The following is a 16,801-nucleotide window of genomic DNA, read 5'->3' as shown; positions in this document are numbered from 1 at the left end:
CTTTTCACTTTTTTCGTTCACTAACCTTTTTTGTGGTGAAAAAATTCCCCTGTTGTAAAATTTGTTGATGGTATTTTGTAAACATTGAACAGCTGTTTCATACAAAATCAACTATTGTAAATGAATTGTTTACAACAAGTTTACGATAGCAATTTTCCCTATAAGGGAAATGAAAATTTAAAGAAAACAATTTTTTTTCTTCTATTGGCGATAGGGATGATTAAGTTAAACTACATTTCTTGGTCTATTTTCTTTACCATAAACAGAATTTAAAGAAATTTAAAAATTTTTGTATAAAAATCTTAAAAATTCTTTTTTTTTTACTTTTATTTCAGGTCGGTGATGAAGATGTTATTAATGGCTTGGAAGCAGCCGAATCTACTGATAACTTCCCCCAAAAAATAGAAAATGAACCACGTCCCAATGGTGACATAGTGGAAAGAAGAAAACGTTTACGGTAAGTTTTTGACAAAAAATAAACAAATATTTATAAACAATTGATAAACATTCTTTAAATAAACACCACACCACAAAATCATAACCCACCAACTACGATCCTAACAAACAGGTGATATAAAAGAAAATCAAAATAAATAAACATGCCGCCATATACATGACTACGTCATCAATTAAAAACCACCATGTGTATTACGCTTTATTCGTTTTTTTTTCTTGTATATAGTATCGTTCTCTCACAATAATAACAAAAAACATTTTAGTAAACGTCTACTATACGTCAAAAAAAATATCGTACGATCTATACAATATAAACAATTTCAAATACATGTACATATGTATGTATGTTTAATAGTAAAGTATGTGGGCACAATATTTACACATACCGATTGTGGTAAATCTGCTGGGTACATTGGGGGCATGTTGTAGCAATGAATTGTGTTGGTTACCAACTTGTTAATGGGGAGAAAAAAAACGTAAAGTACTTTTTGGAAAACTTTTTAAATATCAAAAGATTTTTTATTTGTAGACAACTTGACAAAAGTTTGATTAAAATTTTTAAGGGTTTTGTAATGATAAATTTTAAGTAAAAGCTTTTTTTATAACATTTAACAATAAATTTTGTAAATTACTTTATTGTTTTCTAATTTAGTTGATTTTTTAACATTGACAAGGAACATTTATTTATTTCTTAATATGACAGCAGAGGAGTATAAAGAGTATTCATTTTTAAAACTTTTTGATAGGTAAGATCCATGGACTTTGCATTTTTTTTTTAAGAAATATTTAATTTGTGTACATTATTATTGTAAAATAACCAATTCAGCTACTTTAAAAGTAATCCAGCAATAAATTTTCTTAAAAATCGTTAGAATGTAATAATTCAGCCACTTTAACGGCAATCCAGTTAGACCTCTTCTTATATATTTTAAAGATTGTGAACTATTATTATAAACTATAAACTGAATATACAATTCAGCTGCTCTAAAACGTATTCAGCTAGATTGTTGTTTCATCAATCTTAAGACTTTTATTGCATGATTATGAAATTGTAATTCAGCTACAATAAAAGTAATTCAGCAAGTCTCTTTTAAAAAGTTCTATAAATTTTTATAATTTTCTTTATAAAATATAAACTAAAATTACTATTCAGCTAGTTTAAATACAATTCAGCTAGACTTTTTACAAATTCTTATGACTTTTATAATATCGTTTTCTTAGAAAAAAAAACTAAACTTGCAATTCAACTGATCTAAATGTTATTCATATTAAACATATTCTTAAATAATTACGAGTTTTAATCTTTATTTTTAATGATAGTCAACCAAAATTGTCATTCGTTTATTATAAATGTAATTCAGCAAGATTTTTTAGTAGAAAATCTTTAAAGTTTTCAAATTTTCTAATATAATATGAACTGAAATTACTATTTAGCAGGTTTAAATGCAATTCAGCTAGACTTTTTATTTTAAATTTTATTTTAAATTTTTATGACTTTTTCATTAATCTTATAAAATATAAACTAAAATATCTACTTAAAAATTCCTCATACTTTTAAACTATTCTTATAACAAATAAAATAACAAAAAACCACCTCCATTGACTTTAACCGTTGATTATGTTTTTCAGTTTTGGATTTAAGTTCAGTTAACTTTGTTAGTATTGCCAACATTTCACTCAAAAACATAAACAATGAACAGCTGTTTTTGGCAAATAATACTTTTGTAAAATGTTTTGGAAAAATGTTAAAAAATCAGAAAATTGTCATTTACTTAAAATATTATGTTTTTGTTCTTCCGAAATCATTCTTTTATTGTTTTTTGTTAATTTTGTTTCTTCACTTATAACTTAAGTTTAATTGGCGAATAACACTCAGGGCGGGTTTTTTACTACTCAGTTAAACTAGGCTTAACTTGCTGTTTGATAAAACTTAGAACAAATTTAGGCGGACTTTAACCGATGATTGTGTTTTTCAGTTTTAGATTTAAGCTCAGTTAACTTTGTTAGTATTGCCAACTTTTCACTCAAAAACATAAACAATGAACAGCTGTTTTTTGCAAATAATACATTTGTAAAATGAAAAGTTTTGGAAAAATGTTATATAAACATTCAAAATAATAATAAATAAAACAAAACAAATCATAAAATTGCAATTTACTTAAAATATTATGTTTTTATTCTTCCGAAATAATTGTTTTATTGTTTTTGTTAATTGTGTTTTCTCACTTCTAACTTTAGTTTAATTGGCCAATTACACTCATTTAAACTAAGATAATAAGTAACTTTACTGATAACTGAAAAACACGAAACATATATTAAGCCAGGTTTAACCAAAGAATAAAGATTATCTTTATTAGAAAAACTCGCCCTGAGTCGATTAAGCTATGTCCGTTCGTCCGTCCGTCTGGTTGGCGTTCCATGTAAACCCTGTGCGCGAGGTACAGGTCGCAATTTTCCATATAATTCGATGAAATTTGGCACACAATATTTTTTGAGCCCAAGGACGAAGTCTATTGAAAATGGATAAAATCTATCTATTATTTCGCCTATCCCCTGTACAACCGTGCCACCGAATAGGGCATTTGTGCTCATAATTCAGTTAAATGTTCTATTATGTCAACAAAAGTCGAAACATAGTTTTATAAAACTTTTAATGACATTACCGATTGTTGTAATGATCGAGCCTCATTTGACCCTATCCCCCATGCAAACTTCCTTAAGAAAATGACTCGAAGGTCAAAATTCACATATAAACATTAACAAAACTTTTGAATTCTACCAACATTTATAAGGATAGGCCTATATTTTCCTCTACTCCCCTTTAAGCCTTCTTGTAAAAAAATCTCTTGCCAAAAATAAATAAAAATATTCCGGAATAAAGTTAAAAACAAATCAAATGATCTATTTGTTTAATAATTCCCATTTTTAACATACTGACAAAAAGTGCCAAGATAAAAGGTACCATTTAATTGTACCCCTTAATGCAACACTATTGTTTACTATTATTTAATTTAATAAACCGCAATACATAATGAAAAAAATATGAATGAAAAAACATACTTCGATTTCTAGGTATTATTTACATAAGAGAGATTCGCAAAATGACTCTTAAAATCAAAATAAACTTGAAAAAATATAACAGAAATATGTATGAAGTTAAGTAAATTTTTAAATAAATATTATACCTTTTGGCTATAAGGAATCTTTAGTATGTTTCTTATAAATCTTCTAAAGGTTTTTTATTATTTTTGTTTTCAAATAAACAATCTCTCACTTTCTCTCAGTGCGCAAACAATAAACGTGTTTATTTTGTTTGGTAGTACGATGAAAAATAAACAGAATAAACCTTTTCAACAGCGTTATTAACTTATTTTGATTTTTAGATTTAAGCTTTAGTAGTATTTTCGACGTTGCTGGTTTTACAACGTAAAATTTTCAGTTTCTTCATTGTGCTTTGTAACGATACTTGACCAATAAAGAAAATAAAAAGGCTATAATTTAAAACGGTTATATTTTTTGTGTAATAGTAGTTGTTGTTAGTGTTAAGTGCTAGTTGTTGTTGTTATTGGATTTTTCTAAAGAAAAATTATATATACAACAAATGAAAAAAAGTTATTTTATTTTTTTTTGTAAAAAAGTGTTGTTAATAATTAATTGTTAAACTGTTTCTGTTACTTTTTGTGTTTTTAGTAGTTTGCATACTACTTTCAATAATAATGCTAAAAAGACGTGCCAGTAAACGTTTTGTACTTGTTGAAACCGGTGAAACAGAAGGCTCGGTAACTTCTAATAACAATTCTACAGCTAGCGATAGTGTAACTTCAGATTCGACGACATTAAATAATAATCAAATTATGGATCCAACAAAATTGCTACAAGTTAATACAGCAAATACCCCAAGTTTAAAGTAATAATTTAAGCTAAATTAAATGACCTTTTAATCATTAATATAATAGTATTATACATATGTATTTATATATAAAAATTTCAATAATTAATAACGTTTACCACGTAATTGGAATATGGTTAAAACCAAAAACTATGGCAAAATGTGACGTACGATTGTCGAAACAAACTGACAGTTAAATGGACATCAGCTAGTGGCTCTTTTGGTTAAAAATACACTTGCTCATATACATACACATACAATATTTATTTGTTTTGGTCACAATTGAAAACAAGGTTGTTGTTATTGTTACCAAGAACAATAAAAACACCATCTTGCTTTCCCAAAAACTTATAAAAACAATTTTCTTGTCAACAAAACTCAGCCTCTTTTCATAGATTTAATTAAGTGAAAGTTGGACTTACAGTTAGGCCTAAAAGTTGTGTTTTTATAGACTTTTAAAAAAGGTACTTTTTTGAATAATGTACTTTTGAACCAGTAAATTATTTTGTACAGAAGAAACACTGCAATTTGTTTGTTATTAATAAATTTAATAACCAGCTTTTAAAATTGTGGAAAATTTTTAATTATTTATTGTAAATTTTCAAATGGAAATGTATCTACATATCAATCTATCTACATCTATCTATCTATCTATCTATCTATCTATCTATCTATCTATCTACATATCTGTCTATCTATCTATCTATCTATCTATCTATCTATCTATCTATCTATCTATCTATCTATCTATCTATCTATCTATCTATCTATCTATTTATCTATATATTTATCTATCTATGTATGTATCTATGTATGTATGTATCTATTTATCTGTCTATCTATCTATCTATCTATCTATCTATCTATCTATCTATCTATCTATCTATCTATCTATCTATCTATCTATCTATCTATCTATCTATCTATCTATCTATCTATCTATCTATCTATCTATCTATCTATCTATCTATCTATCTATCTATCTATCTATCCATCTACCTATCTATCTATCTATCTATCTATCTATCTATCTATCTATCTATCTATCTATCTATCTAAAAGTTCAACCAATAGGAACTACAGAAGCCTTTAGTTATAGTTTTTCTTTACATAAACTAAAAAATTACTAATTTTTTAAAAACTTTTCAAAAAAATTTAACTCAAAACTTGTTTAATAAATTTAAACATATTTATGCTGCTCTTGTTAACTTTAAACATTACTTTGCCTACTTCTAGGTGCATTAATTTTTTAATTCTTCAAAATCTCAAATTTTCTAAATAAATCACAATTTTCACTCTGTTCTATTAACCTTAACTGATAAGAAAAACATTTTGTAAATGATTCTTCATAAGTTCCATTGGGGAAAAAGTACCATTTCTTTTAACAATAATAGTACTACACCAAAGTTTTTCTCTCCTACTCTGCTACTTTTACTCTCTACTACAGACCTTTTCTTTTACATTTCAAAAATTTCTCATTTCTTTGTTTCCTCATTGTTTGTTTTGATTGTGTCACACCACTGCTAACCAATAAATGAAAAAAAACGAAAGAAAATTTAACAACAAATCTAAAATAACGATAAAGCATTTTTCTGATTAAATATAATAAATAGTTTTTTTTTTCCCTAATTTTTGTTTATTTTTAAATAAAACATTTCGGGATAATTAAACAAGCTAAAGAAAAGTATAGAAAAATAGACAAGAAAAAATAATCTAATTGTAATTTAAGTAAAAAGTAACTAAAAATTTAATAGAACGTGTGTTTAATGCTGTTATCGGAAAAACGCAAAAAAAACGAAAATAAAAAACGACAAAAAAACTAAATTACACAAGATTTTTCTTTTTTTAAGTGAATTTTTCTTAGTAGTTTTTTTAAATACAAATATTTTATAATTTTTAATGAAATGTGCCGTGAGTATTAAAAAAAAAGTTTAAAGATTTTTTTTAATACTTTTTGATAATATTTTTCTATACTCTTAAGGTAAGCTTTTTCCATTCAAAATTGACAACGACATCTGCTCGTCATGTCACCAAATATCTACTACAAAGCGAAATACCACAATATGCCACAATACGAGATAGTCGTACCGGCTTTTATTCAAAACGTTCTGGTTTTGTTATTAAGCCGAATTATCTTAAGGAAAGGTATATTATATCCTTCTCTCGACGTAAAATGTAAAATTTTGCATGTGTTTATTTGGGAAATTATCTCTTACTAATGCTTTAACAAAAGGGGTTTTATTATAATTTTATAATGTAAATTGAATGTAAATGTAGGAAGATAGATAGATAGATAGATAGATAGATAGATAGATAGATAGATAGATAGATAGATAGATAGATAGATAGATAGATAGATAGATAGATAGATAGATAGATAGATAGATAGATAGGTAGCTAGTTAGATAGATAGATAGATAGATAGAGATAGGTAGATATATTAAGATAATTTTCTGAGTAATTGTTCACGCTCAGAAACTGTAATAAATTGTTATAGGTACCTCGAATTTTTTTCGCTTTGAAATCGCTGTAAATTTCTTTGCTCGTCGATCAACTCTGCCATTGAATCTAAGACTTGAAATTGTTTGCATGTCATTAACATTATCTGATGAAATCATTAACAAAGCATTAAATTATGATCTACTGATTGATAATAAGTCTGAAAAGTAGAATTCAAAGCAAACATAGATAAAACATCTTCAAATTCCATCATAAATTACAACTTTAGTACAACTAAAAACAATACAATGTATCTTAAAATTCAACAAGTAGAAATAATTCTCACAATTTTGACTATGTATGAACTTTTGTAAACAATTTTTAATTATACTTTTAGACTTTGACCAAACTCCAATACATTAAGAACTTTTTCAAGTACCGCGCTCTCTCTCTCAAGTAGTGTTTTACGCAAAAAAAAACCTGTTTATTGTTGTTATACAAATTTTGTTAAAAAAAAGTGCTAACTCATGTATATGTCATTACATCAATTGCCAAAAAATAAAAATTGTTAATGTTAAGTGTACATTTTACCAAACCCTGTAAAACTTACGACTTTTTCGGAAATACCGAAGTTCCCGGAAAATGTTTAAAAGTACAGTTTGCATGACATTAACATTATTTGTCAATCGTTCCATTAAACGTCGTGATCCACTCATACATAACATCAGACTAATCCCAAAACTACTCCTATACTAAAATTATGAGTATACATGATCCACAACATGGTCCTATTTAATGCAGTCTATGGAGCTGCATAACACTGGACTAGTAAACGGATTATATACTCTAATAATGTTTATAGAGGAGTAGTTTTTTCATTGAATTATTTTCAAAATTAACTAATAATATTTAATATTTTCTCTTAAAGGCCCAGTATGTCTCGTGGTACTGGTCTGGGACAAGACCGTTATCAAGATCGTGACTTTCACATTGCCACCACTGAGGAGTTTGTTAAGAAATTCGGCGGTACTCGGGTGATTAATCGTGTACTCATTGCCAACAATGGTATTGCGGCCGTTAAGTGTATGCGTTCGGTAAGACGTTGGTCCTATGAAATGTTCAAAAATGAACGTGCCGTACGTTTTGTTGTTATGGTCACACCAGAGGATCTTAAGGCTAACGCTGAATATATTAAAATGGCTGATCATTACGTCCCTGTTCCCGGTGGTTCAAATAACAATAACTATGCCAATGTAGAACTTATTGTTGACATTGCTCTACGTACTCAAGTGCAGGTAAATGATTGAATGTTTGTTTACTTTTTGTTTTTAAATTGTTTATTTTAATTACAATAAATATTAACATCGTATGATCTTTTTCAATTGCTAATTCATTCTCTATGTTTTTGTTATTATTTACTCTAGGCCGTCTGGGCTGGTTGGGGTCATGCTTCGGAAAATCCCAAATTGCCTGAGTTGTTGCATAAGGAAAATTTGGTATTTTTGGGTCCTCCTGAAAGAGCTATGTGGGCTTTGGGTGACAAAGTCGCCTCTTCCATTGTGGCTCAAACTGCTGATATTCCTACTCTGCCCTGGTCTGGTTCTGAGTTGAAGGCCGCATATAACGGCAAGAAAATCAAAATATCCAGCGATCTCTTCAATCGTGGCTGTGTTAGTAATGTTGAAGAAGGTTTGGCAGCTGTTAACAAGATCGGTGAGTTATCAACGACCAAAACATCTCTCAGATCCAACTTTAATTTTAATAATTTTCTTTAAAGGCTTCCCCGTCATGATCAAAGCCTCTGAAGGTGGTGGTGGCAAAGGTATTCGTCGTGTCGATACAGCTGAAGAATTTCCTGCTGCTTTCCGTCAAGTACAAGCTGAAATACCCGGTTCCCCAATTTTCGTTATGAAATTGGCTCGTGGTGCCCGCCATTTGGAAGTACAATTGTTGGCCGATATGTATGGCAATGCCATCAGTTTGTTTGGTCGTGATTGTTCCATTCAGCGTCGACATCAGAAAATTATTGAAGAAGCTCCCGCCATTGTTGCCCAACCCGAGGTATTCGAGGATATGGAAAAGGCTGCTGTACGTTTGGCCAAAATGGTGGGTTATGTGAGTGCTGGTACCGTGGAATACTTGTATGATGCTGAAGGCAAATATTTCTTCCTTGAATTGAATCCACGTCTTCAAGTAGAGCATCCCTGTACAGAAATGGTGGCTGATGTCAATTTGCCCGCCTGTCAATTGCAAATTGGTATGGGTATCCCCCTCTATCGTTTGAAAGATATACGTCTATTGTACGGTGAAAACCCTTGGGGTACTTCTATCATTGACTTTGAAAATCCTCCCAATAAACCTCGTCCCTCCGGTCACGTTATTGCTGCCCGTATTACTTCCGAAAATCCCGATGAAGGTTTTAAACCCAGTTCGGGTACTGTGCAGGAACTTAATTTCCGTTCCAGTAAAAATGTTTGGGGTTATTTCAGTGTAGCCGCTTCGGGTGGTCTTCATGAATTTGCTGACTCACAATTCGGTCATTGTTTCTCTTGGGGTGAAAATCGTCAACAGGCCAGAGAAAACCTGGTTATTGCCTTGAAAGAACTTTCAATTAGAGGTGATTTCCGTACCACAGTTGAATATTTGATTACCTTATTGGAGACAAACAGATTCTTGGACAATAGCATTGATACCGCCTGGTTGGATGCTTTAATTGCCGAAAGAGTACAATCCGAGAAACCTGATATTTTGTTGGGTGTTATGTGCGGTGCCTTACATATAGCCGATCGCCAAATTAGTGAGGCCTTTAGCAATTTCCAAACATCTTTAGAAAAGGGTCAAATCCAAGCTGCAAATGCTCTGACCAATGTCATTGATGTGGAGTTGATCAATGGTGGTATGCGTTATAAAGTTCAGGCAGCTAAAAGTGGTGCAAATACCTATTTCCTTTTGATGAATAATTCATTTAAGGAAGTCGAGGTACATCGTTTATCTGATGGTGGCATGTTGTTGTCATTCGATGGTGCCTCCTATACCACCTACATGAAAGAGGAGGTTGATCGTTATCGTATTGTGATTGGCAATCAAACTTGTGTGTTTGAAAAGGAAAATGATCCCTCATTGCTAAGAAGTCCCTCGGCTGGTAAATTGATTAATCTGCTAGTCGAAGATGGTGCTCATGTTACCAAGGGTCAGGCTTATGCCGAAATTGAGGTCATGAAAATGGTTATGACTTTGACCTCGGTGGAAGCAGGTATTGTCACATTTGTTAAAAGACCTGGCGCCGTATTAGATGCCGGTTCCTTATTGGGTCACTTGGAACTTGATGATCCCTCTTTGGTTACTAAGGCTCAGCCTTACAAAGGTCAATTCGTTCAACCTGAAAATCCACCCCTACCAGAGAAACTTAATCGTGTGCATAACACATACAAGTCCATTTTGGAAAACACCTTGGCTGGTTATTGCCTACCAGAACCCTACAACGCCCAGCGTTTGAGAGATGTTATTGAAAAGTTCATGCAAAGTTTAAGAGATCCCTCTTTGCCTTTGCTAGAATTGCAGGAAGTTATTGCCTCGATTTCTGGTCGCATACCTATATCGGTGGAGAAGAAAATACGCAAACTTATGACTTTGTATGAGCGCAATATCACCAGTGTCTTGGCACAATTCCCCTCGCAACAAATCGCCAGTGTTATTGATTCCCATGCTGCCACTTTACAAAAACGTGCCGATCGTGATAATTTCTTCCTGACCACACAGGCCATTGTACAGTTAGTGCAAAGATATCGCAATGGTATTAGAGGACGCATGAAGGCTGCTGTGCACGAGTTGTTGAGACAATACTACGATGTAGAGTGTCAATTCCAACATGGTCATTATGATAAATGTGTGGGTTTGGTTAGAGAACGCAACAAGGATGATATGCAAACAGTGGTGAATACCATTTTCTCTCATTCCCAAGTGGCCAAAAAGAATCTGTTGGTTACTTTACTCATCGATCATTTGTGGGCAAATGAACCTGGTCTTACCGATGAATTGGCCAATACTTTAAGTGAATTGACTTCCCTTAACCGTGCCGAACATTCTCGTGTTGCCTTAAGATCTAGACAAGTGTTGATTGCTGCCCATCAACCTGCCTATGAATTAAGACATAATCAAATGGAATCCATTTTCTTGTCTGCTGTTGATATGTATGGTCATGATTTCCATCCTGAAAATCTACAACGTTTGATTCTATCGGAAACCTCCATCTTTGATATTTTGCACGATTTCTTCTATCACTCTAATCGTGCCGTTTGCAATGCTGCCCTTGAAGTGTATGTGAGAAGAGCCTATACCTCCTATGAATTGACTTGTCTACAACACTTGGAACTTTCGGGAGGTTTGCCTTTAGTACACTTCCAATTCTTGTTACCCACTGCCCATCCTAACAGACTTTTCTTGCGCATGGCTTCTGAGGGTGTTGAGAACGGTGGCGATAACTTGGGTACTTCTTATCTACGTACCGGCTGTATGGCTGCTTTTGATTCCTTCGAACACTTTGACATGTATTCAGATGAAATTTTGGATCTGTTGGAAGATTTAGCTTCTCCTGCCATGGTTAGTGCTAAAGTTTTGGAGGCTGTAGAGGCGGCCGACTCCATGAGTGATGGACGCTTAAGTACCTCCATTAATGTTTCGCTCTCGGACCCCATTACTCGTGCAAATGCCGCTGAGGAGGCTAAATCCACAGAACCGATACATATAATCAGTGTGGCTGTACGTGAGACCGGTGAAATGGACGATGTACAAATGGCCCAAATATTTGGCAACTATTGTAAACAACATCGCGATGAATTGTTCCAAAGAAGAATAAGACGTATAACTTTTGCTGCCTTGAAAAAGTAAGAATATTATTATAGTTTTTTTATTATTCAATAGTTAATAATTTGTTGTTTTTCTTTACTCCAGACGCCAATTCCCCAAATTCTTCACCTATCGTGCCCGTGACGATTTCGAAGAGGATCGCATCTATCGTCATTTAGAACCGGCTTGTGCCTTCCAATTGGAATTGAACCGCATGAAAACCTATGATCTCGAGGCATTGCCAACTGCCAATCAAAAAATGCATTTATACTTGGGCAGAGCCAAGGTATCCAAGGGTCAAGAAGTCACCGATTTCCGTTTCTTTATACGCTCCATTATTCGTCATTCGGATTTGATTACGAAAGAAGCTTCCTTTGAGTATCTACAAAATGAGGGTGAACGTGTTTTGCTTGAAGCCATGGATGAATTGGAAGTCGCATTCTCTCATCCCTTCGCCAAACGTACCGATTGTAATCACATTTTCTTGAACTTTGTACCCACTGTTATTATGGATCCAGCCAAGATTGAAGAGTCTGTAACGAAAATGATCATGCGCTATGGTCCCAGATTGTGGAAATTGCGTGTCTTGCAAGCTGAATTGAAAATGTTGATTAGACAAAATCCTCAAGCTCCTACACAGACTGTACGTTTGTGTATTGCCAACGATTCAGGCTATTTCCTAGATATATCCATGTACACCGAACATACCGATAAGGAAACTGGTGTGGTAAGTTTGTATTTTGAAAACACTTGTATAAAGTGAACTTGAATTGCAAACGCTGTGTATTAACCTTCGCAATTTTTATTTTATTTCAGATTAAATTCAAGGCCTATGGCGAAAAACAAGGTTCTCTACACGGCTTACCTATTTCCACTCCCTACATGACCAAAGATTTCTTGCAACAAAAACGCTTCCAGGCCCAAAGTAATGGCACCACATACGTTTATGACATTCCCGATATGTTCCGTCAAATGACTGAACGTCTATGGAAAGAATACTCCATGGCGCGTCCCACTGTAGATGTGCGCATACCCGAGAAGATTTTAATTGAATGTGTAGAACTTGTTTTAGATGACGATAATCTAGTCGAAATGAAACGTTTGCCTGGTGAAAATACCGTAAGTGTTGACAACACAGAGGAGTTTCTAACTTTCAACATTTGGTATTAATCTTGTGTTTTTCTTCTCTCCCATTTAGTGCGGTATGGTGGCTTGGCGCATTATTTTAGCCACCCCCGAATATCCTGAAGGTCGTGAAATGATTGTTATAGCCAACGATTTGACTTACTTCATTGGTTCATTTGGTATACAGGAAGATATAGTATTCCACAAGGCCTCACAATTGGCTAGAGCTAGAAAAGTACCAAGAGTAAGTGTTTCTTGTTGTGTGTATTAAATTATAAAAAACTAAGTTTTCTATATCTATTCCAATAGATTTACATTTCCGTTAACAGTGGTGCCCGCATTGGTTTGGCTGAAGAAGTCAAAGCCATGTTTAAGGTGGCATGGGAAGATCCCGAAGAACCCGATAAGGGTTTCAAATACTTGTACCTGACTACCGAAGATTACAGCAAAGTGGCCAATCTTAATTCTGTGCGTGCCATACTCATCGAAGATGAGGGAGAGCCTAGATATAAAATTACCGACATCATTGGCAAAGACGAGGGTTTGGGCGTAGAGAATTTACGCTATGCTGGTCTCATAGCTGGTGAAACCTCACAGGCTTACGATGAAATTGTTACCATCTCTATGGTTACTTGTCGTACCATTGGTATTGGTTCTTATTTGGTGCGTTTGGGTCAACGTGTCATACAAATTGATAACTCACACATCATTTTGACTGGTTATGCTGCCCTCAACAAGTTGTTGGGTCGCAAGGTGTACGCTTCGAATAACCAATTGGGTGGTGTACAGATTATGTACAACAATGGTGTTTCGCACAAGACAGAGGCTTTAGATTTGGATGGTGTTTACACCATTCTGGATTGGTTGTCTTATATACCCGCCTATATTGGTTGTGATTTGCCCATAGTTGATCCCAGTGATCGTATTGATAGACCCATTGATTTTATGCCTACCAAAGCTCCTTATGATCCACGTTGGATGTTGGCTGGTAGAATGAATCCTGGTAAGTTTTGTTGATTTAATGTTCAATTTATGAGTTTAGAATAATTTTGTTTTCTTTTAGCCAATGCCAGTGATTGGGAGAATGGTTTCTTTGATCGTGATTCTTGGAGTGAAATTATGGCTCCCTGGGCTAAGACTGTGGTAACGGGACGTGCTCGTTTGGGTGGTATACCAGTGGGTGTTATAGCCGTAGAAACACGTACCGTTGAAGTTGAAATGCCAGCCGATCCTGCCAATTTAGATTCTGAAGCCAAGGTATACTTAATAATCTAAATAATGCAAATAGTGTCCTTTTCTTAACATGATTTCATTCCCTTAGACTTTGCAACAAGCTGGCCAGGTGTGGTATCCTGATTCTTCTTACAAAACTGCCCAAGCTATAAAAGATTTTGGTCGCGAAGAATTACCTTTGATGATATTCGCCAATTGGCGTGGTTTCTCTGGTGGCATGAAGGATATGTACGAACAAATTGTTAAATTTGGTGCCTATATTGTTGATGGTTTGCGTGAATACAAAAAACCTGTTTTAATCTACTTGCCACCCAATGCTGAGTTGCGTGGTGGTGCCTGGGCTGTTTTAGATTCTCTTATTAATCCCCGCTATATGGAATCCTATGCTGATCCCGAGGCCAGAGCTGGTGTTTTAGAACCTGAGGGTATAGTCGAAATTAAATACAAAGAAAAGGATCTAGTCAAGACCATACATCGTTTGGATGCCACTACAATAGAGGTAGGTTTCTTAGAATTTCGAAAAAAGAAGCGAAATTTATAAAAATTTCATTTTTAGCTGAAAAAACAAATGGATGAAGCTTTGGCAGCTGGTGATAAGGCTAAGGCTGGTCAATTTGATGAGAAGATTAAAGAACGTATTGCTGCCTTGGTGCATGTTTACCATACAGTGGCTGTTCACTTTGCTGATTTGCATGACACACCCGAACGCATGTTGGAAAAGGATTGTATTAGTGAAATTGTACCCTGGCGTGAATCGAGAGCTTGGTTATACTGGCGTTTACGTCGTCTCTTGCTAGAGGACTCTTTTATTAAGAAGATTGTTAAGGCACAAGACAATCTGTCGGTGGGTCAAGCCAAAGAAATGTTGAGACGTTGGTTGGTCGAAGATAAGGGTGCAACTGAGGTGTGTAGTGGTTTTTTATCAAAAATTTCGTAAAATTTTAAAATTCTTTTAAAATTTCAAAATTCTTTTAAAATTTCAAAATTCTTTTAAAATTTCGTAAAATTTCAAAATTCTTTTAAAATTTCAAAATTTTTTTAAAATTTCAAAATTTTTTAAAAAATTTCAAAATTTTTTAAAATTTCAAAATTTTTTTAAAATTTCAAAATTTTTTTAAAATTTCAAAATTTTTTTAAAATTTCATACATTTTTCTTTACAATTTTATGAAAATATTCTTTTAAAATTTCATAATTCTTTTAGAATTTCATAAAATTTCAAAATTCTTTTAAAAATTCAAATTTTTTTTAAAATTTCATACATTTTTCTTTACAATTTTATGAAAATATTCCTTTATTAATTGTTTTTAATTAAATATTTTCAGTCCTACATGTGGGATAAGAACGAAGAAATGGTACACTGGTATTTGGAACAAAATAATCCCGATTCTACTGTCTCCCGTAACATAAATGCTGTACGCAAGGATGCCATTATATCCAGCATTACAAAAATGCTAGAAGTAAGTTTTCCAAATACAATTCAGTCAGTTCCAGCAAAAAACAATAATCATACTTAACTCTTTAATTCTCTTTCAAGGATTGTCCTGATGTTACTTTAGATGCAGTCGTAGGTCTTTGTCAAAATCTAACCCCCGTGAATCGTGGTGTTGTCGTACGTACTTTGGCCCAATTACAGTTAAATGAAGAGGCTGGCAATTCAAATAATCAAGGATGATATAGTTCGTCGTCGTCATCAGCATCATCATCCGCCGCCACAACCACAACAGCTAAACATCCTTTATTTACCTATCATCATTATCATAATTATTAGATTTAATTAAACTCTCTACACTCCTCTCTAAGAAAAAACACAATTATGTTTTTGTTAACTATTTTGTTTTTTGTTTAACTTTGTTATTTTGTAGTTAATATTTTTTTTAACACGAAAAAAAATATTTAAACTTTCGTTCTAAAATGAAAAAAAAAAAAACAAACCAAAAGCATGACGACTCATTAACACACTACATCAAACAATCAAACCACCACCCACCAACCAATCAATTTACCAAACTATATAAATGACTTTAAATAATACAAAATTTCTTGTAGAACCATTCAATTGTTGTTATAATCTAATTTTCTTGATTATATTATAATATATTTAAGATATTTTTTTATAATTATTATTAATTTTAAATAAGCATTTGTTATTTCTTTTCCTTCTTCCTCACTTTTAGAATTATATGAATTTTGTAAAGAAAAACTAAACTGAACTCTGAGATGCTTTAAAAGAAAATCAAAAAAAAAGACGGAAAGAAAGAAAAAACATTAAGACGATATTATTTTTGGTTTAAAATCGTCGGTGTTGGTTAAATACATTTTACGCACATTATTTTTTAATTTTAATTATATAATAATTTCTTTAGTTAAATTTATATTATAATTTGTTTTCGCTATCGAATCTTTTTTTAAATGATTTACCTTATAATTATATATATATGTTGTACAATTGAGTATAAAATACTTTCCATTAGTCTATACATAACAGTTTATTGTAGAAAGCTAAGCTGTAATATTAAACAAACAAAAAAAAAAAAAGAGATAAAATTTATAAAAAAATCTTATATTTTCAGGTATAAAAAAATATAAATTTTGTAAAAATAAATAAAAATATGAAGAATATAGAAATATATTGTAAAAAAATTGGAAAATTTGTTTTTATTTTAATTATTGATAAGTTACTCTGCATTTCGATTACGTTTCAGTTACGCAACGATCCAAAAAAGTTATTGCAACAAAAAACTGAATCGTAAGAAAAAGAAGAAGCAATTCCATTTAGTTTCAATGATTTACGAACGTGTGTATTCTGCGTTACG

General features: G+C 32.3%; 1 protein-coding gene across 1 annotated transcript in view; it reads left to right on the top strand.

The window, feature by feature from the left end:
- The window catches only part of LOC111682331 (acetyl-CoA carboxylase), a 32,550-nt gene extending 16,763 nt beyond the window's left edge, over positions 1 to 15,787 (top strand). The window contains exons 4-16 of the mRNA XM_023444254.2: positions 336 to 457; positions 7,713 to 8,079; positions 8,209 to 8,497; positions 8,562 to 11,667; positions 11,735 to 12,356; positions 12,446 to 12,748; positions 12,828 to 12,998; positions 13,064 to 13,757; positions 13,818 to 14,011; positions 14,076 to 14,486; positions 14,544 to 14,891; positions 15,311 to 15,445; positions 15,523 to 15,787. Of these exons, the coding sequence (XP_023300022.2) occupies positions 336 to 457; positions 7,713 to 8,079; positions 8,209 to 8,497; positions 8,562 to 11,667; positions 11,735 to 12,356; positions 12,446 to 12,748; positions 12,828 to 12,998; positions 13,064 to 13,757; positions 13,818 to 14,011; positions 14,076 to 14,486; positions 14,544 to 14,891; positions 15,311 to 15,445; positions 15,523 to 15,660 (6,900 nt within the window). The 3' untranslated portion in view covers positions 15,661 to 15,787. The remainder of the gene's footprint in view (positions 1 to 335; positions 458 to 7,712; positions 8,080 to 8,208; positions 8,498 to 8,561; positions 11,668 to 11,734; positions 12,357 to 12,445; positions 12,749 to 12,827; positions 12,999 to 13,063; positions 13,758 to 13,817; positions 14,012 to 14,075; positions 14,487 to 14,543; positions 14,892 to 15,310; positions 15,446 to 15,522) is intronic.
- The last annotated feature ends 1,014 nt before the right edge of the window (positions 15,788 to 16,801 follow it).

This window comes from Lucilia cuprina, chromosome 6 (assembly GCF_022045245.1).
Source record: "Lucilia cuprina isolate Lc7/37 chromosome 6, ASM2204524v1, whole genome shotgun sequence".
NCBI classification, from domain to species: domain Eukaryota; kingdom Metazoa; phylum Arthropoda; class Insecta; order Diptera; family Calliphoridae; genus Lucilia; species Lucilia cuprina.
This window is presented reverse-complemented; position numbering and strand designations above follow the sequence as displayed.